General features: G+C 29.3%; 4 protein-coding genes across 8 annotated transcripts; 2 read left to right on the plus strand and 2 right to left on the minus strand.

The window, feature by feature from the left end:
* The first annotated feature begins 400 nt into the window (after positions 1 to 400).
* Positions 401 to 4,301, plus strand: LOC107997531 (protein scabrous-like). The gene is made up of 3 exons (XM_017056197.3): positions 401 to 661; positions 759 to 1,098; positions 2,083 to 4,301. The coding sequence occupies exons 1-3, from the start codon at positions 432 to 434 to the stop codon at positions 3,592 to 3,594; spliced, it is 2,082 nt and encodes a 693-aa protein (XP_016911686.2). The 5' UTR covers positions 401 to 431; the 3' UTR covers positions 3,595 to 4,301.
* A 2,222-nt stretch (positions 4,302 to 6,523) lies between these two features.
* Positions 6,524 to 8,828, minus strand: LOC108002579 (zinc finger protein 54). 2 transcript variants are annotated; one of them, XM_017064337.3, is made up of 3 exons: positions 8,464 to 8,828; positions 8,091 to 8,267; positions 6,524 to 7,983 (listed from the first exon to the last, which is right to left on the minus strand). In XM_017064337.3, exons 1-3 carry the CDS (start codon positions 8,635 to 8,637, stop codon positions 7,171 to 7,173), a joined length of 1,164 nt encoding a protein of 387 aa, XP_016919826.1. In that variant the 5' UTR covers positions 8,638 to 8,828; the 3' UTR covers positions 6,524 to 7,170. The 2 variants fall into 2 exon arrangements, with proteins under 2 accessions (XP_016919826.1, XP_061926805.1); XM_062070821.1 differs by having other exon boundaries at positions 8,091 to 8,263; positions 8,464 to 8,606.
* A 357-nt stretch (positions 8,829 to 9,185) lies between these two features.
* Positions 9,186 to 20,595, minus strand: LOC107997856 (SCY1-like protein 2). 3 transcript variants are annotated; one of them, XR_009833480.1, is made up of 19 exons: positions 20,455 to 20,595; positions 18,690 to 18,949; positions 18,301 to 18,435; positions 17,987 to 18,208; positions 17,753 to 17,873; positions 17,589 to 17,675; positions 17,343 to 17,488; positions 17,116 to 17,246; positions 16,891 to 17,005; positions 16,662 to 16,807; positions 16,407 to 16,560; positions 15,973 to 16,213; positions 15,296 to 15,464; positions 14,925 to 15,106; positions 14,800 to 14,856; positions 14,468 to 14,706; positions 13,998 to 14,281; positions 12,877 to 13,056; positions 9,186 to 10,462 (listed from the first exon to the last, which is right to left on the minus strand). XR_009833480.1 is itself a non-coding variant. In XM_017056777.3 (18 exons), the coding sequence occupies exons 2-18, from the start codon at positions 18,840 to 18,842 to the stop codon at positions 13,024 to 13,026; spliced, it is 2,469 nt and encodes an 822-aa protein (XP_016912266.1). In that variant the 5' UTR covers positions 18,843 to 18,949; positions 20,455 to 20,595; the 3' UTR covers positions 9,186 to 13,023. The 3 variants fall into 3 exon arrangements, 2 of the variants coding, with proteins under 2 accessions (XP_016912266.1, XP_061943452.1); XM_017056777.3 differs by having other exon boundaries at positions 9,186 to 13,056; positions 14,144 to 14,281; XM_062087468.1 differs by having other exon boundaries at positions 9,186 to 13,056.
* Positions 20,596 to 22,690: 2,095 nt separating this feature from the next.
* LOC107997871 (DDB1- and CUL4-associated factor 11) lies at positions 22,691 to 26,618 on the plus strand. Of its 2 annotated transcripts, none has more exons than XM_017056790.3 (10): positions 22,691 to 22,833; positions 23,275 to 23,383; positions 23,464 to 23,710; positions 23,797 to 23,943; positions 24,019 to 24,200; positions 24,277 to 24,369; positions 24,484 to 24,730; positions 24,834 to 24,989; positions 25,072 to 25,178; positions 25,276 to 26,618. In XM_017056790.3, the coding sequence occupies exons 1-10, from the start codon at positions 22,754 to 22,756 to the stop codon at positions 25,429 to 25,431; spliced, it is 1,524 nt and encodes a 507-aa protein (XP_016912279.1). In that variant the 5' UTR covers positions 22,691 to 22,753; the 3' UTR covers positions 25,432 to 26,618. The 2 variants fall into 2 exon arrangements, with proteins under 2 accessions (XP_016912279.1, XP_028522330.1); XM_028666529.2 differs by lacking the exon at positions 22,691 to 22,833 and adding an exon at positions 22,846 to 22,982.
* The last annotated feature ends 247 nt before the right edge of the window (positions 26,619 to 26,865 follow it).

Raw genomic sequence — 26,865 nt, forward strand, 5'->3', positions numbered from 1 at the left:
TTATTAATTTCCTAGTTAATAAAAATAAATTGTGATTTTCAAATAGAAGTAATATAAAAAATAATGGGGATAAAGACCCGATGATGATGATAGTCGAGCATCGAGAGCACAGCTTGCAGGCACGAGACAATGCATGGCCACGGAACGTTGGTTGTGTTCTGAATGCACACCTGCTCCTTATACTCTCTACCCCCAACCTTTTAAGGAAAGGACGATATAAAACTGGCAGGGCGGCCGTTGGTTAAGCCAGTGAGCTTTCGGTGGTCGAACCATAAATGTTCAACGCCTTATTTTTACAGACGACAACGATCGTCAATAATATTTAATAACAGAACAATATAAGTAGTATAGTATAGTTAATACATTAGTTTATTAGTTATTTATGATTTATTCGATGATAACAGCAAAAATACTGATTACCATATAGAAAAATGACCAGGAAAAGCTGGGTATTGTGTATAATATTCGTAGTAGTCGTTACGCGAGTAGAAATTCACGGTGAGGAAAATATTTCGGACGCTATAAGATCGCTACGGGAACAAGTAAATGCTCTTCTTGATCACCGGCAACAGGATTACAACGCTCTTGAAGCAAGCTTGAAACATGCGATCGAGAAAAATACAGAATTGTTCGTTCTAAAAAACGAAATCAAACAATTAAGGTAAAAGAAAATCTTTGTTGTTGCATCGATAAATGATCAAATTCGAGTTAACAAGTAGAATTTTATTTCTATTGGCGATGGTGATATTCGTTCATAGAAAAGAAATAACCTCTCTACACGGTGGTAATGGAAACGAGGCAAAAAACGAAAAGTTGCGTGTAAGATGGTTAGGAAGCGCAGTTACCGAACTTCAAGGAGAAGTTGCTGAAGTTCTTCGTACAAGAAATGTGAGCGAAGAACTTGCCGAGAGATCCAGAATGAAAGGTGAACTTGCACTTTTAAAGGGAGATGTTGCTGCAGTTGGAAAAGGAATTCGAAATCTCGGTGGCAGAATTACCAAGATCGAAGCTGCCCTCGGAACAATTCGTGTTGATATTGCCGCAATGAAAGAACGGTTTAGTTTGCTCTTTCGTACTTATGCCGATATTTCCAGTCAGGTAACATTTTCTTGGACTACTCGCTTTTTTCGGTCGTTGGACCACGTGTTACTTTCTCTTTAGTTTAGGATTCTTCTTTTTTTTCACTTTGGAATCTTGTTTATCGTTCAGGGCTCGTCCACCTGCTCGTGCCCGATCGATCGTATGCATCTGCCACGATTTCACCCTACCCTTTTCTTTTTTCTTTTTCTTTTTTTTTATTCTCTTCCTTCATTCTTGCTCTCCTTCCCCATTTTTCGCTCACACTCCTACCATCTGTATCTTTACTCATTACGCACACAAGTAACGTGGCATATTTTGTTTCAAGACAGCTGCAGAAACGCAGTAATTCGATGAATATTGCGTTTATGTGGAACACCGACAAGTTGAAACACCTGCTAGGCTCTGCCATCGTGTTAGTTAGTCGACCGATTACATATTTCAGTGGCGGGTCCTTTCATTATTCTGCAGCTGCTTAATGTTCATTTATATTTCTTAATCGTTTTTAATTTCTATTTGTACAATAGGTTTTTTATTTTTGTTTATATTTTCTTTTATATATCTTTTATATTTTGCATATTTTAGAAGCTATATTTATTATAATTTCGGATTATATTTTTTCTTTTGCTTTTGTTATACTGTTTTTTTACTCTTCTTCTTTATGCTGTCATTTTTTATCGATATATTCTATTTATTAAAATTTAGAAAAATTGAATAAAAAATAGAAAATATATAGAGATATAAAATATTTGAAATAAAATTCTCATTATAATATTATGTAACTTTATTATTTATATTTATATTCATATTTATATCTGCATTCTGCTCATTAATTTTTGTATTTTACTTTTTTTATTTGCAATTATTGTGATAAATTAATAATTAATCATAACAACAATACAAAAGTTATACAAAACTTGTATTCGTAAAAAATATCATGTTTTTTCTTTCTTTCTTTTTTTTTATATCGCGCATTTAATAACATAATAAAAACTTTAATTTCAGTTGAATTCAATCCAAATCGAAGTAAAATCTCTTAAATGCGATTCCTCTTCAGCTAATGTGAATTCCCTGATTGAACATAGAATAAATGTTGAAAGAGGGGAAGAAGGTAGAGAAAGAGAAATGGAAAAAAAGACCCGAACAGTGACAGCTGGTACGGTAGTGGGAACAGTATCGTCGTATTTCGGTGAGTCGAGCACAGGGAATAGCGATCCCAAGACTACAGCTGTCGCGTCACACAGTATTCCTCGACGCAGACTTGTAAGAAAACATTATTTGAAACAAAAAGGATATCGAATGCGGCTGAATGATCGTTTAAAAAGTCTCGAACATAAAATTTTTCTCACAATGAAAGAAGGAGTATCATTGGAAAAACGTATTACGATGTACGAGAATCAAGAATGGTCTGGTTTAAGCAAACGTATAAAAAGTTTAGAAAAAGTTCAAATCGAATTATCTCGAAAAATTTCAAATATTAGTAACAAGAACGAAGTTTTCACGAACAATATCGACGAATCACTCGGCTCGCGATTATTCGATTCATTACGATCTCTTGAAGACGCCGTGGAAAGAAATAATTCGTCTACAAAATGGGAATTGATGCGACTTGGTGTAAATGCCGCTCAAAAAGCGGCTGAACTTTCGTTGACTAGAGAAGAACTTAATAATTTACGTCGTACTGTACAAGCTTTAAGCGTCAGTGCGTCTAAGCTTCAAGAGAAAAGCGATAAACAAGAGAAAGCGATTGATCGATTAAATGCTACTTGTTCGATAATCGATTTTCATCGATCTTCGATTACCTCGTTTATCTCGTCATCACTGGAATCGTCAAACGATGCGTTTTCGAATTTTGAAGAACTCGAAGATCGATATCATTTAATTCGACACAATTTGACTAGTGATTGTGCGCAAAACGAATCTATAAACGAACCTATGGACGGATTAAGACTTTTGGAAGCAGGTAAAGAAGACAGACCGATATTAGTTTTTTGCCACGAAGGTTGGATCGTAATTGCCCGTCGTATTGATGGAACTCTCGATTTCGATCGCAATTGGAATGATTATTCTCTCGGTTTCGGATCACCGATCAGCGAATATTGGATCGGTAATGAATTCCTTCATAGATTCACCAATTCTGACAATTGTACCAGTCTTCGTATCGATATGTTAGACATTTATGGCCAACACTGGCGTGCTGAATACAATTCGTTCAGGATTGAATCGAAAGAAAATGGTTATAGATTAGATGTTTACGGATATTCTGGTAACGCGACTGATGCTCTGTCTTATCAGAATGGAATGGCTTTCAGTGCAAAAGATCGAGATATGGATACTAGTACGACTCATTGTGCCAGAAACTATCATGGCGGATGGTGGTTTAGTCGATGCCAACACGCGAATTTAAATGGAAAATATTCTTTAGGTTTAACGTGGTTTCGATCTGACATTAATCAATGGATGTCGATTGCTTCCTCAGAAATGTCCATACGCAGAAATACCGATTGTCGGTCATGATAATGTTTGGTTATCGAATTCCTGTTTTTTAAATACCAAAGATTTATATTAATTCTTTTGCTATCGCATAAGATATTTTTATGATGTCGTTCATGCGATATTATGGATGAAATATTTCGCATTACAATGTTTTTTATATGACATTATGGACGAGATATTTTTCGCATGTTTTTTATTAGGATCTGAGATATTTTATCTAAAAATTCATCAATTTTTTGGAAAGAAATTATTTAATACATCATATTACCAGTGAAAATAATTTTCTTATGTTGCCCATTAATAATATTGTTAAAATGTGAAATACAGAAATGTTTGTTTTATCTAGATTTTAATGTTCTACTGATCTGACTTATATTCATTTCCTTTTTTCAAAATCCTTTTAAGTTTTTAATTTGCACAATAAATGGATTCAATTGCAATTAAGAACGCTAAAGTGGAGACTATTGTATTTCATGCGACATCATATAATAAACATTGCGACGTGATATATTTTGTCCATCATGTACATAAATATTTAAATTGTGGTAAAGAGATTGTAATATGATATTTCATCTATAATCATAAAGTCGCTGCATTAGCCATTGTTAATTTCGTAATATATATTCGAATTACCAAAAAATTTGGATAGCGACATCACTACCTCTGTATTTATTATCTTTATTAATGTTTATTCTCTGAATAAAAATTTTTTTAATTCTATTACAAAATTTACACATCTATTTAATTGTATATATAATTATATAATTTACAAATAAAATTAATGATAATTTTAAAGATATATGAGAAGTTTCTTTTTTTTTTCTTTTTATAATATGATAGTTAATTATGATTCATATGAAATAAAACAAATTATCTTTTTTTCTAATTGTTAAATTTTTTATCATTTTTATTTTTTTTTTTTGTTTTTGATGAATATATTTTTATTCTGTTCTCTAAAGTTTTTCACATATTTTCAAGAATGCTTTTATCATTTTTAATATCATTATATATTGTTATTATCAAAGTTTATAATTTAATACTAGTAGACTATAATGAAATTGAAATTAAATTTTTATGCAAATACTAAATTTTAATGATTTCATGTGTTCGTAAAATTATCTATCTTATGTACAATAATTAAATATTTCACGAACAATAAAAATATAAAATATAAAAATTTGTTCTTTGAAAAATTAAATTTTCTTTCATAAAATATAATAAGAAAATATCATAATAAAAATATGATGAGAAATTGTTTTCTGAATAAATAAATTTTTATTTAAATAAATTAAATTTGGAAGATAGAAATAAAATAAAAATTAAGGATTTAACGCCATCTCTAGAGTAATAAATAAAACACGTATAAACAAAGAGATGAATAAAACAGAGAAGAGTAAGAATTGATCATCAGCGCCATTTCTTGAATGTCAAAAACATCTCTTTACACATAGGGTAAGGTAGAGTAAAAATTAAAGATCAGCGCCATCTTTTGAGTATTGTTAGTTATTTTTGGCATTCATGTGACGCTGATAATTACTATTTCTATTTCTTTTATATTTATTTTTCTTATCTAGTATCTAGTAGAATATAGTTGTTTTATTCAAGCTATTCTAAAGATGGCGCTGATTGTTTAATTTCTATTTTATTTCTGCCTTTTTTTATTTGTTTTCCTTCCGGACTCTAATACATCGTGGATCGTAGTTGTCGCATATAGCAGCGAAAATAAACAGGCTGTATTGTGGCGGAGATACAATTTTCTTTTTGGTGAGTAATTTTTGAATATCATATGAACAAAAAGATTATTTGATGATTATTTGATATATTTGATATAATTTGCTGATAACAATTTTCAAAAAAATATTGAATAATGATCTATACAAAGAATTAATTTTATTTCTCAAAAATGTAAAGATCATAAAAAAGGCCACTACAGGAAATTAAAAGAAATAAAAGAATGGATTTCACTTGACTCACTGATTTATAAAAAGCTATAGAATATTGATTTAAAGAAAAAACGGAGATTTTGATTAAATAAAGAATTTGAAGATTGAAAATGAGATAATTTGAAAAATGAGCTGTGGCATATTTTCAGTGAATACAAAACATATTGATATATTTTTTCTCTTTGATTCTTCTCTATAGAAGAATTGTCAAAATTCTGTTGACAGCCAGAAAATAATATAATCAAATATCTAACCTATCTAAAACTATACGAATAAAAGTGTATTATTTTATATAATTGTACATTTGACGACGCTACATGTTCGGTCAATAAAGCAGATATCTATAGTATTTATTAATGGCCAGTCGATAAAGTAAATATTTATAATGGAGATGAATTATAATAATTCATATATTTTTGTGATTAGGAATTATAAAACAAACAACCATAAATTAAATAATTATTTTATTTGTAACTTGATTATTAATTAGAAATTTGATATTGATTTCAACTTTGATGAATATGTAATAAAATAGTTATTAGATATTAGATATAAGACTCTCGTATTGATCTTTAAGATCAAATTATTATTTTCCTTTTTAAAAATATATATTATTATATAATAATTACATATTATAATTATTACATAACAATATTAATTAATCAATAATAATTATTATATAAGAAATTTAAAGAATTACATATATTATCCATTTGATTCGTTATTTATAATTCTTACCAGAATAAATGCTTAAGATCTCGCTAAACAATCAAATTTTGCATTCTGTTGGTAACAATGAGTGAGATGATAATGAATAAAGTTCTAGAAATTTGGAATACAAAAATATATATTACATTATAACTATAAAAATATTGATTTACTTTTATATTTATACAATATTAAATTATATTAAATTAATATTAAATTATATATAAGATTTTAGATTCTATATCTAATCTGTGTATTTAATCTATACCATTATGATAATTATAATTTTATTTTGTACAGAATCGATAACATTGGGAGTGATAAAATGATAAGAGAGCAAAAAAAAATGCATTGCATATTATAACCGTAATATAATAACCATAAAATTAAATATAAAAATCTTATATCTAATGTATGTTATAATTTATCTTTGATATAATATGATACTAAATCTCATAAAATGTTACATTTATTTTGTTTTTCATCTGAATTTACGATATATTTTATTCATTCATAATTTATATTTTATTCATTCATGATATAATTTATATAAAATCAAATTTTAATTCTAATTATTATTAATGGTACAATTATTTTCTATACTGAGTCAATAATGTGATATGGTAAATGAATCAAATCTTCGAATTTTTAAAACATGAAAAAAAAAAAAAAATTATATATCACATTTATTCTGTATCTTATTTATGGCAGAAAGCAATAAAAAAGATATTTATATTTCAGATAATTGTCTGAATAGTCTTATTAAGTTTGAAAAATATAAAGATAGTTTTTTTTGAAATTTTTCTTGATTTTTTTGAGTATGAAAAATGTTTTTTCATACCCAAAATACTATTTTTCGATTAGTTGGGTCAAATATATAAAAATATATATTTATTTATTTATTTTATTTTATATTATTTTTTTTATATATATTTTATACAATAATTTATTTAGTTTTACACTTTTTCTTATGCACAAATAAGCTGCCAGAACTTCCATAGGAAGCGCCGCACGTTTTACAAATATATGGTTTCTCTCCTGTGTGTGTGAATATATGTTCCTTTAAATATTTATGTCGATAAAAAGATTTGCCACAAATTTTACAAGGATAGTTTGCTTCACCCGTATGAAGTCTTAAATGATATTTTAGACCATTCGAAGAAGCAAAAGTCGCACTACAATATTGACAAATAAATGATTTATCGCCCGTATGAATTTTTTCATGTCTTTTGGTGTAACTAGGAATCACAAATCGTTTATCACAGTATCGACATGGATAAGACTTTACAGCATCATGTGATTTCAAATGAAATCGCAATCCAGATTTCGAAGCAAAAGTTTTGCTACAGATATCGCACAGATATGGCATTTTCATTGTATCATTACAGATTTGCATTTTTTCTGTGGAAATATTATCGCCGCTTTCCTTCTCTATGTATTTATGTTCATCATTGAAAAAATAAATTTGATCGATTATCTTATCTTTTTTTTTATTTTTTCCTTCTTCATCGTGATTTCGATCATCGTTAAAAAATGATCGTGATACTGATTTCATCATTACCTTTTCTTCTACAATTTCATTATGAACAATTTTTGATTCTAACATTTTTTTCTTTTCATATTGTGTTTTTAATATGGAATTTTCATTTCTTTGTTCATTAAATGCTCCTTGATTTTTTTCTGAATGTCCCCGATCTTCTTTCAAATCGATTACATCAAGATTTGTACACATATTTGAATTAGCTTTAACATTGCAATTCTAAAATTGTTACAATTTTTTAATATTCTTGTTACAAAAAGAAAATTATCAGAAAAAGTTTAATTTTGAAAGTAACTTATTGAAAATAAATTGATAATCAAACTTACCAAAACAGTTTTGTAATCTGATATTCTAACAAGATCAAGTTTGTCCGAGATACACGATTCGTAATGTAATCGCAAAAAATGTTCCGATTTTCTGCATTGTTCGCGAAATTCGAACGTAGCGGCTACCTTTTCCTCGCATTCGTGACATATCATCTTCGGTAGTCTGTCGTCTTCTAACTGGTTCCGAAAATATATGTATATACATCATATATGAAAAAAAAGGATAAATATATATCGTAAAAACATATTTACACATACATATAAAAAATTTGTGTTTTGAATTTAGAAATGAGAAATAAAATGTGCAAGGAGAAAAAACAAGAAATTATGAATTCAATTAAAAATCATAATACAAAGTATCCAGATTACTCACCGTAATAGGACAACAATCTCGAATACGAGAAACCAAGCATTTTGACTTTTCTTCTTCAGTAAATATCGATATTAAATGATTTTCGACGCGAAGGCATAACCTACACGTTTTGTTTAATGCGCAAGTTTCTGCGCCGCTCAATGAATGCTTCATTTTGTTGTGTAATGTATCCATTATTATCGTTTTTATCGTTTTTATTGTTATTGTCTTGAAATTCTAATCACTTTCATGATATTTATATTCAATTTATAATAATGTTATCTTTATATTTATATATTTTCCTAATAATATGAGTTACGAATTGTATACAATACTTGATTTCTCATATAATACCAACGTAATAAAATCTCGATTGGGGAAGGGAGACCATGTGTATTTAACCCTTTCGCTGAGTCTGCTCTCATTCTTACTAAAATAATTTTTATTAAAGAATTTTTTATTTAAATCGATTTATTCTACCGGATAATATTAAAAAATATTTTAAACAAAAAAATTAATGATTTGAAAAGATATATATAATTTAATAGGTGATTTTTTCCTAGAATCATAGAAGATATTTGGAATTTAGATTATTTTTTTTTTTGAATAGGCTTTTAAATAAAATGAATTGATAGCCATTTTTTATAAAAAAAATTATTATTATATATAGTTATTTGTTAATAATAGTTATAATTATTACTAATTTGACAATTTTTTAACGTACAGAAGAATATTCAATACTATTCGATTACCATCGTTTTTATTATAGTACATCTTTCGAAAGAGATACAGGAAATATATATACTTAATAACAAGAACGGATTAATTAGTCGAAAAAGGATGTTGCTTGTGCACGAACAATATATCATGGAGAATGAATAATTGCATTCGGACGAGTTTAACATCTATTTTCGATAGGAAGTCTATTGAGCACATTACTCGTTGACGTATTCTTTCTTGCACATACATAATTACGGAATAACGATGAAAATGACAATATGTAACAATATCGTAAACGATATTGCATCAATGAGAATACGTTTCAATAAGAATATCATTTGAATACGTGTACATAATTTGAAGCCCGATACATGTTGCATAAAGATAAACAGAAGCAAAGGCGGATTTTTTACAATTATCGACACATTATAACTATATATTTCTTGTTGGTTTATTATTTACTCGTCGCATGTGGATATAATACTGGATCCCTAATACTGAAAAATATTCTAACGTAAAATATTTCTCATTACGATAAAATTTTTGTACTTTTTTATTTGCATCGAAAGCAAAGATTGTTCTAACATAAAATTAAAAACGATCGTAAAAGCAGAAACACTAATAGATAAAAGCAAAGAGAATGTAAACGATGGCAAAAAAAAAATGACAAAAACGATGAGATTTAAAAAGAAAATTATATATAAAGAAAAATATTTAAAAAACAAAATAATAAATAGTTATGAAATTTTTTACCAGATTACATGCATTTCGGGCAGAACTCTGCATTATTGACCGATACATACACGACTGGTCAAAAAAAAAAAAAAATGCAAGAGCCCAAAATTCCTAATAATCCGTACTTTTGTTCGAATGATTGTCATTTTCTGTTTCTATTATAATCACGATACATATACATATACTTGGATACATGAGATCTCAAGATTCGCTTTCTCAACAATGATTCAATGTATCGAGTTCACAATGTATTATGCACGTTCAAATATTTTTGATAAATTACAATTTTGTTGAATAATTATCAAAAGATAATTTTCATAAGAACACGAATACGTCATTACAATTCGTTTGTATCGACTTTTTCCTGTTCGTTTCTGATTGTCGACGATTGTCCAAGATTGCCTATAAGATTGTCCACGATTGTCCACGCATTATTTAACGATTTCTGTACGATCAGAATTGTGATCAAGCACAAACGTGAAATAATTCTTATCCCGAACACCTTAAGGACACTTTGTTTTCTAGTGTCATATAATACTCCAGAAAAACAATCAGTCTCTGTCGCCTGCAAATACGTATTTACATTTTAAACACACACGCATTTTTCTCTTCTTTTTTTTTTTTTTTTTCATTCTCTTATATCCACATCGATCGTACATATATTTGCGCGCGCGCGCGTAAATACATACAAACATATACACACAAACATATACACATACGTACATACATTCCAAAATATAGAAATATCAATATATTATAACAATACATTTTTATAGGATTAAAAAAATTTTAAATACAATCGAGTAGAGGAAATTGTTGCCAAAGTATATAGATATTTAAAGTGTAATGCGCGCAAATATGCGCATTTGATATGTATATATGTATATCGAAATATATAGACATGATAGTTTTAAAATGCATTCTCTGCAAAGTAATTTTGATATTCATATTCCATTTTGATATCCATTCTTTCTATCAACTTGCAACACACAACTTATACATAAATATTTCTAATTCTATATAACACGTCTTATCTTTTAAATATTTCTTATACGCATGTATATATTCTTTTATCATAAGTGGACATAATATATGTATATGCAATTGACATTAAACTTATTTTCTTTTAAAATCACTCATTGTCATTTCTTTCGATTGATTGATTTTCAATCAGAAAAATAAATAACTTTGATCATATTATGTTCTCTCGAAATTATTATTTCCCTTTCTTTCTTTTTCTTTTTCTAGATTTAAACATTTAGAGAAAAGAATAAAAAAATCTGAGATAATTATTTGTATTACAATTGACTTGGAATTACACATACATCAATACATATTTTATTGCAAAAATGAATTGAAATTTATAGAAAAAATAATAGAAAGAAATGGAAAAAGAAAGAAGCATTTTAATTTTATTAATTGTTCAATAAAAGTTAGATATATATATATTTACAAATTATTCGTGTAATATGATATATATATATATATATATATATATAAAACCTCATTTTATCATATACATATAAATATACAGTTAGACACAAAATCTTTATTCTTTATATATTTAATTCGAAATTCCCGATTTTAATTAAAGTGTATTTATTATAATATTATACCTAATTTCTTTTTTGATGAAAAATTTCTTTGAATATTTGATTTCTTTCTGAAATCAACTCTCGAACTATTTATTATTACTATTATTTTTTCATTTTTTCTGAGAGTATCTAGATAATAATACACAAAATTTAAATATTTTAATGATATAATAATAATTAAAAATTTTCTATTTTGTAAAAATATATATTTTTAAAAAAATAAAAATACGATACTTTTAAAAGTTGATTTAATCCTCTTAATAAAAAAATTACGTTATATGTTTCATACAAAACAAAATTATTGTTTCAATAAAGCAATTTTTTATTGAACTAATGTAAGATTGAAAACTTTTGTGACTGACTGTATATATGTATATGTAATCGATGTTGAGTTAAAATAACAAAACTTAATGCGAGAATAAATATTGAAAAGTCCTTCCCCTTTTTCTCTTTTCGATACAAAATACGTACATATATTCCCATTTTCCTATTATATATTGCGTTACTTTCATTTATTATTCAATTCATGAATTCGTTGCAAATTGTTCCATAAATTACATTGCAATTACAATTGCAATTACAGATGGTACATGTGTGTATGTATTTTTATACACATCCATACTTTATTGGAATTTTGAATAATGACACAGATAATATAACTAATGTAATTTTTATGAGGTTAGGCCACTTTAAAAGGTCTCAAGTCGTTTAATTTCTTTACAAGAAATCAAAGTCCGTGCTCATTTATAGAAGTGATCTTCACCGATACGTTTTCAAGGTCCAATTTATTATGTATGTAAATAAGTGTAGTGGAATATATCTTAAGGATAAAAGTTATTTATATATATACGTTCAGTGCCGTTCCTGATTGGATGCTCTAAATGTCTCTGGATAGTCAAAACCAACTAGATTATATATTTTATATAAAACTTATTTGATTAATAATTATGTATTTAATTTAATTTAATTGATAATTATATATAAAAAAAATATTGGTAAAAATTTAGATTTGTTGAAAATAATTGACAAATTTGCATTAAAAAAAAAGTAAGTAATGTAAATTTATGGTGAAATTAATTTCTTTTACTTTCATTAAACAGAATATTAATAATTTTTGTTATGTTCTAGTTTTATATTTATATTTATGATATATTTGTTTCATTTAATATAAATGAAAATTAAAAAAATATTTCTTTTGCACTATATAACTGTTTATAATTATTCGTATATAAACATAAAACTTAACATTGCATATCAAATTGTTAAATAATATTGAACTAAGAACGGCGATATTATTTTTATATCTAGATGATTACCGATCTAAGAACGGCACTGTTACGATTAGATATGTAGCAGTGTAGCAATAATAAACGAAACAAATTACCATTTTATCGTTAATAGGAGATGGTTATAAAATTATTTTTTTTCGTTCCTCTATGTCTCCTTTTGTCGCACGGACGGTAACCAATTGTTCCTTATGTTGTTAATTTTAACGTAAATATCTTACGAAACTTGATCTTCGACGAAAGATTTAACCATCGAATTGTTTGTTGAAGAATTGATACTGTAACGGAACGAAAAATAATCGTATAATTACAACTATTGATTATTAAATAGAAGAGTAAGAATAATACAGATATAATACAGATCGAACGATTGATCGATCATTCTAATTTTTCTTTGTCAATTAAGACGAAAAATTATTGAATATACGTGCGCATGAAAAAAATAGCTGCGAAGCAATTAATATTTATATTGATCCATATATATATTCTACTATTGTTAATTTTAAAACATCCTATCTAGCGCATTTTTTTTATTTTTAAATATACATATTGAGATATCTTAAATTTTATCGTGTCTTTTAACTTTTGAGCTAAAGGATCTTTTCAAGGATTTAAAATTTTCAAATTTACAAAATCTAGTTTTACAATATCTAATCTATTCTTTTTAAGAAAGACGTTTAAAGAAAATGATAAAAATTTCAATTTTCGTCTCAAAAATATTAGATAGGATATTTTACTTAAGAAGCAGTATTATAAAAAAAAATTGAACAAACTAGTATATAAAATAGATGCAAATAACTAGAAAAAGGTGGGAAGGAATATAAGCAAGAAAGAGAGAGAGAGAGAGAGAAAGAGAGAGAGAAAGAGAAGCTGGGAAAAGGCAGGATAAGCAAGGACCGCCTTTTTGCTATGAGAAAAAAAAAAATATATATATATTTTTGCTCGAAAAATTATTCAAAATGTAATTTAAATTTTGTTATAATCAATTATAAAGCGAAAATCTAAAATACGTTGATGTGTGTGTTTTCCTTTTCTTTCCTTTGCATTTTGTTCATTTTGTCTTCTTTTCTTCTTTTTTTTTTTATTTCCGAAAAAAAGAAAAACACATCGTCGCGAGCGATATTTAAAAAATCGCATCTCATTAAGAAAAATTTCATATCGTTAAAGAGAAAGAAAAGAGAGCATCGGCGACTTTGGATAAGCTAGTGAATATCCTTACACTGTGACGGAGGGTCAGTGGAAAGACTGTCCCGGTAGCTGGAGTAATGGAGAAAGTGTTGGTTGTGGTGGTGGTGGTTGTGGTGGTGGTGGTGATGGTGGTGGTAGTCCATTGAGGTTGAGGCAGATGGGGGGTTGTTGTCTTACCATGCTGGAGCCAACCTGCTGCAGCAGTCCTTGCTGGGAAGACGTTGAAGAGACAGAAGGACGTCTCGAGCCGCGTATGCTATTCATGCTCGAGCTAACCAGGTACGGAACACTGCTACTGGTAATCGGCATTCCACCCTATCGAATTTAACGAGATAATCATATGCTCCTTCTGTTTTTTTCTTATCCATTGTAGGATTAAATTTCGACTATAATATAATTTTTATATTATAATACGCGTTGTAGAATAAGGAATGAAACAACGAATCGAATTTTTCGAAGAATAAGGATCAATCGATAAAGATAAAGTGTAAGATACAATACCAAGGGGGGCGATAAATTTATGTTAGATCCCCGTCGGTCTTGAGGACCGGTGCTCGAATGTCGTCGAATGGGTAATCCATCACCTGGTGTAGCACCTGGTGAACTTTCGCACGATGGTGCTACCCGTATTTTCGGTGTCATCAGAGTATTATCCGATAACCGTCTGCTCGTAAAGGTATTCGTCACTTTTAAGAAATTACTGTTATCGTTGTTCGATGATGAGAACCATCTGAACATGGCTGAATGAAAGAACAATGATAAAATAAATAAATGGATTAAGATGAACATTGAAGAAAGAAAGAAAGAAAAATTAATATTTAAAAGTCACTTACTTATCATCGAGTTCTTTCTTGCCATGTTTTCAGCTGAAACTGTCGTCGACATCGAATCTACAAAAAAGAGATCAATTATCAAATATATATATATATGTTTATATTTTATAAATTATTTTAATTACTCGTGCTATTTTTTCGAGCCATGTCTTCAGCCGAAGAAGTTTTACGTTGCTCGATACGTAGATTTGGTATATTAAAGGGGGCAACGTACATATTGTCCGTACTGTGCTGATGTCGTAAACTTCGATACCGTTCCGGGCTCGATAATGACAAATTATCCAGCGTCAATTGATTCCTCTGGTTCCTGATTTTAAAGGGACAAAAAGCAAGCGAACGAACAGAACAAGGAACAGAAACGAGAATAGAACAAAAAATTCAAAAGAAATGAAAAGAAAAAAGGAAAATATAACGATAAGAAGCGTAAAAAGAAAATATCGATTATTCATGATCTCGTAAAAATTTGTAAGTAAAATCTGTAACATTTTTGCTTCACCTTTCGATATGATTCAGCATATCTTGCAACACTTTGAGAAGTAGTTCAAACTGCTCGAGATTCAATGCTGGGTTAATAGTTTGAGGTAGTAAAGAAGGCATTGCTCTGGTCGCCATCCAATTCACAGATAATCCATATTTTTTGTCGTTTAACATTAATCTGTAAATCTCTGTAGAAATCGAATTGTAACTGCAATCCATCAGCAACAATAATTATGTATTGTGTATCTGTATATATACATACGTATGAATACACTCCATTCGAAAGTTACCAATCATTATTTTCATGTTTTTATGTTCATAATATATAAGATATTAATATATCGCGAGATATTATTGAAAAATTAATTCTAGAGGACACGATATAAAAAAATAAATGCTTATTTATTAAGTAATTTAAATTAAACGAAATCTTTATATATTAATTTTTGTGTTTACTTTCATCTTTAGAATCTTAGATCTTTCTAAGTATTCAATAAATATATTAATACTATAGTATATTAGCCATATTATATATGTACAATAATGCCATATAGTTTTTTTATTTATACTTTATATTATATTTTATATAATATATTACAACAATTTTAACATCGAATAAGATTGTAAGATTTTTTATAAGGAGGTATGTATACGTGATATAATGTAACAAGCATAAAAAGATGATACGTTACTTACTTACAACCCGAACGATTATCTCCGGTTCTTGAAGTTTTACATTGAACAATAATGGTAAGATACAATCGATGATTTTCTGCTTTTCCAAACGATTTAAAATACAGGGTATCACGTTCATAAGTATTCGGGAATCCACTAAATTTTTTTCAAATGCTTGAAGTAATTTCGGCAACACGATGTTTCGAACAGCCTCATCGTGTATGTAATCGGTCACATTCGACACGGCTACGAACGCTGCAGTCTACGAAACATTTTTTAACTTTATTTTAAAAATAAAGTTATGTATGATATCACGTTTAAAAGATGTATTTTATGTATTTGTATTAGAATATTAGATAATTATTTTTCATCTTAAAATTTATTTTTTTTTTACACGCGTAATGTGATCATAATTTATATTTATATAATTCATTCTTTTTCAATTATCTGCGTACCTGCACTTGAGTAGTTGAATTCTCAAAGGATGTGTACAACATCGGAAGCACTTCGCTTTCTATATATTCTCGAGATGTTTTTTTTAATATCAAATGCAAATTTTCCAGCAAGGTAACCGTTCCGTGAACCGATTTACGATTCGAAAAAAGCGATCTACAACGATTCCACGAGTAAATTAATTGTACAACGTAGGAACGTAAATAAGAAAAAGAAGAGGAAGAGAGAGCTCGTTAATTTTTCTACATAACACTTACCGTAACGATGGAAATACAATTTGATCGTATTCCTCTTGTGTACTATTTTGTACGATATAAAGCACCGGTTGTAATACAGCCGATTGAACTTCTTCACTTTCCAATTCAGTTTGCAGATACGTCCAAATATGTTGATACCAAAGTTTCTATAAATTCAAATACGCTTTCATCTTTGTATCGTGCACAAAAATAAGCGCTTATATTATCTTGTATATAAATATAATATTACCCTTGGTATATAAGGTAATATTCCTTTTAAAGTGGTTGTATAAAAATGCTCCTTTTGCAACGCGTCTTTCATCTTACTGACGTCGAGAAATTGAAGCGCGTATACGGGTGGATCTCTGAAAAATAAAATAAGCTCGAGATATTTTTTTTCTTTTTTAGAAAAGAAATGGGTAAAAGAAATGCGTGAAATATGTATGAAAGATACGTTAGAATAAAAATTGCATACTGAAAATATTTGATCATGGATAAAACTTGAATGGTTGGCCTCTTCTCTGGATCGATGTGTAAAAGTCGAGAAACAGCTTCTCGAAGAGGAAGAGGAACTAAAGGTAATATCACATGAACTTGTTCTTCGAGCTACGGAAATAAAGAAGGAGAGATAATTAAATATCTAAAAGAATAAAGAATATGCATAAAGAGAAATTTCGAATCAAAATTGATCTGATTACTTACGTTTTCTAATTGCTTTAAATACTCGGAACAGTTATGATTCGCTTGAATCAATGGTCGGCCTTGATTGAAAATTGCGCATATTGTCATACCAAAGCTGTACATGTCGCTGTAGAAACCCCCCTCTTTCTTTTGCTGTATTTCCGGTGCTACATACACGAGATTACAAATATTTGACGATGTGAAGAATCGAAAGAAAGATTAATGAATTTGAAGCTCAACCTAATTCCATCATTTTTATATTCTTACCTATGTAATCGAGATTCGGTTGCGTCATTTTTGACATGCGATTGGTCCAAGGTTGCAACGATATCATTGGCAATTCCTTCATTTTTTCTAGAGAAAATAAAAAAGAGTATCATAGTGAAGAATCGAATTCGAGATAGCATATTAAAAATTAAACCTGCTATTACCGATAAATTCGAGGCCTGACAATTTCCAAGTGCCCCTTTTGGTAATTATTATGCTCGCGGGGCAAACGTTCCTGTGAAGGACTTTGCGTGTTCCGTGAAGATAAAGTAAAGCCTCTGTGATCTACAGAAAGAAAGAAGAGAAAAAAAAAATACAAAAGAAAAGGAAAAAAGGGAGTCCATAGTCTAAGATAAATTTAATACATATTTAATAATAAAAATCGATGGATTTCTCACCTGCAATAATCCATATTTGATCTCTATATCGAGTAACTCGTACTCTTTCGTGAACGGAGCACGATGACTAGGGGTTGAAGAAGTTTGTTTCGTTACGTTAGTCGACGATTGGCCGACGTTATTCGCTCGTTGCTCTTGATAAGCTAAAACATTCGCAAGACTAGCGAGAACTGGCTCAGACGCGAATGCCAAACTATCAGCGCATTCTTCGACCTTATATGCCTAGGCAGATAGACAAATTCTAGAGCGATCACGCTTCGTATACGAAAGCAAGGAAAAGAAAAAAAAAAGAGGGAAAAAAGGAAACATCTTACCTGCAGAATCTTTGGATGAGAAACTCGTTCCATTTGTCGTGCTCCGTTTCGTAAAATTTCCGTAACCGCTTCTTTCCGCTTCGGCTTGTGAAGTTTATCGACCGATCTTTTGTCAAAGAAAAATATCGAAACTTCCTAAAATGAAAGAGAAATTTTTTAATTTTAAGAAATAAAATTTTTTTTTTAGGAAAAAAAGATTACGTTGAGAATTAATATTAGCGAATAATAAATATTGCATACTTTTTGAGAGTAAAACTTTCGAGAATGAGACGACATTGATTACGCGATGATAGAAAAATAATTGTGGAGAATAAATCTCGAGAGTTTTACTTTTAAAATATATTCGCACCCTAAGGGAAATAATTGGATAAAAAAGTTTGAAATATTACCTTTCGATCCGCTTTTGTGTATCCATTGTATATACGCCAGGCGTTTTCGGGTCCTGCTGTAGCCGTTTGTTTGCCAACGTCGTACAAATTCTGAAGAGGATTAGGAAGTAGAACGCTCGGTGTCGAGCCACTACTTTTCGACTTGGCAAACATAACGACACTTATGTTAATCCTCAATGTTCATCGAATCACTTTCGATCGTGTATCAATCGCTTCTTTCAATTTCCCTTTGAATCGTCTTAGACACACACCTGCTATACCTGATCAAGCATAAATCTTTCTTTAAATTGATATATTCTTCAATAATAACAATCGAACAATGATTTAATCGATCATTCTCATATTTTCTTATATATTCAAATATATGCCAATATTTTCCCCAATTTCTCTATTCACGTCTTTTTTTTTTCTTTCTCCCTTCTGAATTTGCGGCTCTACTTTCTCTTCTTCTCCTTACGCAACTCCTTATCGATTTACCACCTCATAGTACCTCCTCATAGGCAATCCTGTATACGTGCTCCGCAACGAATGAGTATAATTCGAAGGATAAAAGCGGATCGGATCCGATAAGATCGCATCACTTTGAATCGTCGTAACAATCAGAAATAAACACATTTTTTCGTTCGTTCATCCTCGAGTTAGATAAATACAAGGGTGTGAAGGATTTTCAAAGAAACAGTGTTCGAGGATATTAATTTACTTTACTTATTTTTCTTGTATTTTGTGTTTTTTTTCTTATAACAGTTGCATAGATGTTATATTTTTCATATAGATTTATCCAAAGTGTGAATAAATGAGAATGAGAAAAGATTCGTTCGAGTTTCAATATTTATTTAAATTAAATTTCATCGGGTTTAAGAATCAAAAAATTGCTTTACAAAATAATTTTCAATCATGTAATTTGATGTATGGTTGGAAAAATGAGAAAATTATTTATTAGTGACAGTTTTGTTTTTCGTTTCAAGAGATAATAATGTTTAATTAATAAATATCAGTTTTGATTTAGGATAAGAATTTGTATCAATGATATGATCGATAGGAAAGAAATAGCGCGATATTTGTAATATTTCTCGAATGACGAAACATTCGAAACATCGCGAAAGTTATCAAAAACGAAATTGAAAAATCTATGACTCATTGAATGAAGTTGTCCAGAATTAACGATATCGAACAGATTGTTTAAAATGTGATCTCACGACTTTAACTCTCATCAGGAATCAATATCGATATACGTAAAGCGAGAAATTTAAGAATGGCATATCTATACCATATTCATCGAGATTATCCATCCAGATGACTATGCTCAATTGAAACTTGATTCATTTAACACAAGAGAACTCGATCGATTCGAATATGTAGAATCCATGCATTGCTGGGTCAATTATTCAAAGAAGCAAACAGCAGTTTATGACAAATAAAAATCGCCTACGAATAATTTGTAATCCTTCGTTGAATAATATGACAAAATTAGATATTAATAACCAGTAACATATTAATGAAATTATGATAAAATAGTAAATGAAAAAAAAATGAGATTCAAATGCAAGAAGATTAGATAAAGTAGAAGAAACGAGAAGAGAAGCGAAGAAAGACGATATAGAGACAGAAGGATATAATGAGAATATAGATGCATTTAAAATGAAAAAGACAAAGAGAGAGTATGGCGAAGGAGGGAAAGAGGAAACAAAAGGAAACAGTGGAAAAAAGATTGGTAAAAGGGACGAAGAAAAAAATGTAGAACTGCTGAAAGTTCAGAATGACTCACCTGTTGCCGACGACAACGGGAATAGAAGCACTATAAGCATGAAGAAACCGAAAGAAGGGTAATGCGCGATGCGCGATAGTTCGGAGCACGCGCGCGCCGCGCGAGGATCGCGCGAGGAATCCAAAGGAACAGTAGGGTACAATTGACGCGCGACTGCATCACTATTCGATACGAATTGTCACACACATTTTGATAACTTTTTTTTCCTTTTCTTCAAACTGTCACTTAAATATTTTCACTAACATTGAACAATTCAATAACCATGATGCCATAGACATTTTGATCGTTCGTTTTCTATATTCGAAAATTAACGTATCTCTATTTCTTCCTTTCTTCCGTCGTCTAATCCATGTTTTTATTTTCCTTCTTTTTCCTGTTCTTTCATTTGTCGTCTTCACTAACGTGATATTTGACACTTGAGACGTGCTAAACGTCGTTATTATTGCTGTTTTCGTTGCTCTCGTATTCGCGTCTATTTTCGTCTTTGTTCTTGTTCTTATCCTTGTTCTTGTCCTTATTCCCGGCACTATTTCCGTCTTCGTTTTCGAGTATTTGCCGAGTTAATTAATAATAACGATAATGATGTAAGGTGGCATTATCGTTGAGATAATCGACAACATTATAAAACTTTCTTCTTCTTCGTTTTCGACTTCTTTTTTGTTCTCGATGATGAACGTTGCGAATTAACGTTGGTATATTCGATGGAAGAGCGAGAAAGTCGCAAGGAAATGATAAAAAGACGCATGCGCGTCCTCCGATCCCGGCTATGGCTTTGGCTACGACCTCGGCTCCAGCTTGGTTCCGGCTCTGGCCAGGGTGTAGGTCTCTGCCTGGAAATTATAGGTCTGGGCTGCAGGTAGCTGCGGCTACGGGTCACGGGATAGCGGATAGGGGTTAGGGGATGCCATACTTTGGTCTAAAAGTAGGGAGAATTAATTGGGAGAGGTAGGGGTTACCCCATCGCAGCTTACAGATTACGGATTATCAATTATGGATTACAATTTACGAATGTGGTGGGATGGGAAAACGAGAGGAACAAACGACAGAAGCAGGAAGCGTGGGATTGGAAAAGGTGAAGAGAAGGTGAAAATAGGTCAAATTAATTCTTATGTATATGCATAATATGTATATACATATGTATATATGCTATATATGTATACACACATTTATATTTATACATGACTAATTTCTCTATGTATGTACATTACAGATTTTCTTATTGATTAAATGATTATAAATTGATGTCAAATTATTTAATCATATATTTTTTTATATTTTCTATTAAAAATACTACTTAACTTTTTTTTTATTTATAACTTAGGTGAAAATAATACATTTGTTAAAATATTTGATTAAAGTTGCTGTATCAATCAAATTTTTAATTATTTGATCGATGTTGTAAATCGAAGTAAACATACGATTATATAAATCGATTATATATCAAATATCGATTATATATATATATATATTCACGCATAAAAGAACATATAATAATTTAAAGCACTTTCAAGAAATTTATATTTATAATTATTTTATAAAATATTTCTAATTTAAATAATTTTTTAAATTAAATAATTTTAATTTTAAATTATCAAGAAATCAAGAAAAATGTAAAAATCTTTCATTTTTAATATTACTGTGTTACTTAATATTTTCGATCTATCGATAGAATCAATGATATATAATTTATCTTTTTTTATTTATTTTCTCTCTTGTTATTTTATAAGTAATTTACTTACCACTTTTATGCTCTTTATTAAAATCGATTTTAAAATGATCGATAATATATATGACATATTTAATCGCCTTCAGAATTTTATATCTATGTATTTATAATATATAAAGTTTCATATTTATAGCATTCACAGATATATTCCGAGATAATTAATTATAATTAATTTCCTAATGTCGTTATTTCGACATTTGAAAACGACATTTAAATACATTTTAAGCGCGCCTTCTTCTCTCGTCCTCCTCACTCATTTTTGAGTTTTGTTTTTTTTCGGTCTTCATTCTTCATTCGCTCACTGAATTTTAGGACATATATGTCCTTGTTATTCGAAACACAACACAATTTCAATCTATTATTTTTTTAATAATTAACTCTTTTATATTGCAACTATTGAAGATATTACGATCCATTTTCTTCTCCCCTCTACACACGCAAAATTCTCACGCGCTCTCTCCGTTCCTGTCATCGTCTGTTTCAACTGTCATAGTCACTGCACTAACGCCATCAACCCTTGGACGTTTTCCTTGTTTGCTTTTAAACGGTAAATAAGATTTATTTGCTCGCTGCATGGGAGGCATTAATTCACGGAATATGGATATCGAGCACGATCCAGGGCTCGCTGCTGTCTTACAATATTTGATACGCAGGTTAGTTCAATGTTATCTCGGAGGCGAAAGGTTTAATATCGTTGTAGATCATTCTTACGAACGTGTGTATACGTATGCCTGTTAATAGAAAGAGATCGAAAAAATTTAGATACTAAAAAGAAAAGAGATGGTAAACGAATGACAGAAAGGTAGAGAGAGAAAGAACGAATGAGCAAGAACAGAAGGAATTCTAACCTCTTTGTAAAATTTGTTGTTTATTAAATATCTCAGTAGATACGTGATAATTTGCTTTTTCAAAGCAGACATTAGTTTCCTTCAACGAAATCGTTTAGTTTTATTGTATTTTTTTGTTTTGCCAAAATACTTTGATACCTTAATCTGTTTTGTATCTTTCGATAACCTAACCTTCTTTCTCATCTTCTCTTGTCGACTTTATCATTACAAAATCAAAATTAATATTTTCCATTTTGAATATTGCAGCGGTCAACTGAATATCATATCTTCGGATCACGATGACTCGGACGAAGAATATGCTGCAAATTCACAACCTCCAAGAATTACGTCTGTGCCAAATACATCCAGACTAGATGTTTGTCATTTATAAATATATGGAAGATTTATTTTTAGTTATTTCTTAATATTCTATTTTGTTGTTTTTTTTCTTTTTAGAAAAGTGAAATAAGTCTTGCCACAAAACAAGCATGCGGATTTATAGATAACATTGATAAACGTAATTTGTCTGTGACATCAATGATTCAAAAAAGAGCTCTAGGTCCTAGTTTTAGTACAGGAGAAAGATGCAGAATAAGTAGCAATTTTTTACCAAATAAAATGCATCAAGTTGCTAAATATAGTACCAAAGCATTTTGTGGTTCTTATTCTAAAGATGGAAGATTTTTCTTAACTGCCAGTCAAGGCAAGTTTTTTTTTATATTCAAAGTTAAGTTATTATTATTTATTATAGTTTTAATTTTTTATATAATTCATCAAATATTTTGGCAGATAAATTTTTACGTCTTTACCGAACACATGATGGAGATTTTGTACAATTCAAAACTATTCCTGCACGAGATGTGGGTTGGAGTATTTTAGATACAGCATTTAGTCCTGATGGGAATTATATTGTTTATTCTAGTTGGTCAGAATGTTGTAAGTATATACTATTGAAAGCAACATGAATCAATTATAAACTTGTTTTTTTTATTTTTCTCTTTTCCTTTCCAGTATATCTATGTCCCGTTTATGGAGATTCAAGTGCACAAGAATCATTGTCATTGTGTCCAGAAGATCGAAGATTTTGTGTATTTTCTCTCGTATTCTCCAGTGACGGCCGAGAAATTTTAGGTGGAGCAAATGATGGTTATCTTTATGTTTACGATCGAGAATGTCATCAACGGGCTTTTAGAGTATATATACAAATATTCTTTTGATATTTAATATTTCATTACTTATTACCTACTTATTTTTTTTTTTTTTTTATAGATTGAAGGTCATGATAATGATGTAAATACAGTTGCTTTTGCAGACAATACTTCTCAAATCTTGTACAGTGCTGGTGATGATGGTCTTTGTAAAGTATTTATCATCCACTTATATAATGATTATTATTATATGTTATAATATATCTATACATATCCTTTTTTATTTTTTAATTCCTTTATTTATTTTTTTGTTTTATGATTTGCTCAGGTTTGGGACAGAAGAACTTTGAATGAAACCGATCCACATCCTGTTGGGGTATTAGCTGGTCATATGGATGGTATAACATATATTGATCCGCGTGGTGATGGTCGTTATTTGATAACTAATAGTAAAGATCAGACGATTAAATTATGGGATGTTCGTGCGTTTTCGGATCATAATGGTGAACAAAATACACGTAAAGCTGTTGCGAATCAAAATTGGGATTATCGATGGCAACGAGTACCAAAGCGATGTCAGTAACAAAATCAATGACATTTTTTTTGTTTCGTATTTAAATATGCTTAATACTTTTTTTAATTCATATCTCAATTAAACAATCTTTTTCTTTATTGTAGTGCACAAAGCAAGAAATATGTTAGAAGGTGATACTAGCATTATGACCTATCGTGGTCATTCCGTTCTTCAAACTTTAATACGTTGTCATTTTTCACCTTCGTCTATTACCGGCCAAAGGTATATTTATACTGGATGTGCCGCAGGACGAGTAATAAGTAAGTTTTTATTTTATTTGTATCAAAAATTAAATTTATATATTACGATATATTTATTAACCAGTTTGAATCCACTTTTCAGTATATGATGTCTTAACAGGTAGGATAGTTAGTAGTTTAGTAGGACACAAAGGATGTGTACGTGATGTTAGTTGGCACCCATTCCATCAGGAAATCGTTTCTACGTCTGTAAGTATTATATATATTTGCAAAAATATATTTAAATGTAAAATTATTATTATTATAAAATTATTAATAATATTTACGTATGATAAATTTATTTTAGTGGGATGGTGCTATTGTTAGTTGGCGATATGCTGGGAAGACTGCACTTGATAATTCTGATTCGGAAGAAGAAACTGATGCAGAATCACCTCCGCGTACTTTAAGACGAAGTCAACGAATAGCTGCTCAAAGAGCTAAACACGCAGCAGCGTGTTGAGTCTCGTAGATTTTAACCGGGAAACTGAATGTTCTCGGGAATTCAGTCTTTTCGTTCCTACGAGGAAAAAGTTAACAATGCCTAGTGTTTGTGGCAGAAAAGTTTTACATCGGTGACTGTTAATCATCGAAATTCAGGAGACTAACTTTTTCTACAAGACTGAGTTTTTATTGAATACGCACCTCTACAGAATCAATGCTGCCATTCTGGTCGGTATAATGCGTTATCAAAACTATATGCATATTGATAACGAAATAGACGAGGTACAACAGCACCGACTATACAATTCATTCTCGTGGAACCGAATTTGTTTTTACTCAATATTTAACTATCTTTTTCATATTAAATCTGAGTGGAGGAAAACGCGTTATTATTTCGTACTATAAAATGCATAACACGTCAAATAAAATATATGTATATTATATAAATATATGGTATACATACATATATGTATATATATATGTATATATGTGTGTATATTATTATTATGTGAATTAGAAAGATTTTTTTGACACGAAACGAAGATCTTTCTCCGTCACTTTGTTTCTTTTATTCTTCTCTTTTATTTCTTATTTTCCTTCATATTTCTTTCCCAATATCTACCTATCACATTTTATTTTAATTTTAAAAGAGAAATGTCTTCGATTCATATCGTATCATAGCACTAAATTATCTATAAATTTTTGTTTCAATCTCTGTTTTTTGGAAATAATTTTACAAAAATATATGCTCAATCTAATATTTCCTTAAAAAAAAATTATTTTTCCTCCGTGTAATTTTTGTATGAATAAAAATATAATAATTTTACAAATAATAAGAGGATATGGGAACTATAAACGAGAATGAAGTAGATTAATAAAAGAAAAAGATGGAACGAATCTGTGGTTTTTACAAGATAAGTTTGTTTTTCCAAACTGACCAAGTGCGAAAAGGACGTCAAGTGTACATTTTTCAATGTACGTATTTTATTAGGTATGTTTAAATGTTGCATACAAACTCCCAAAAATGTACAGATATACATAAATATATAGAAACATTACAATCAAACACAAACACATACACATACATACACACACGTACAGGGTGTTGATAGTAAAACAAATTTACACTTACGCGCGTGTATATATTTATATATACATACATAATGTTATATTAAACATGTATACTAATAAATTACTAGAAAATAATATAGTTTTTATATTTTTTATAATTGTATTCCCATATAACTACAATTCTATTTAATATAATTCAATTTAATATTGATATAGAATTCTATTTAATATTGCATTATTTTAAATTAAAAAAAATATTAAATTGAAGAATTATTATCATAGAAAAAAAATAGATATAATTTATTTGATTAAACATAAATATTTGTTATTTTTATTGGTTATATTGTATAAAATTAATTAATAATTTAATACGATTTTATTT

The sequence above is a fragment of the Apis cerana genome, linkage group LG1, assembly GCF_029169275.1.
Source record: "Apis cerana isolate GH-2021 linkage group LG1, AcerK_1.0, whole genome shotgun sequence".
Taxonomy (NCBI): Eukaryota; Metazoa; Arthropoda; class Insecta; order Hymenoptera; family Apidae; genus Apis; species Apis cerana.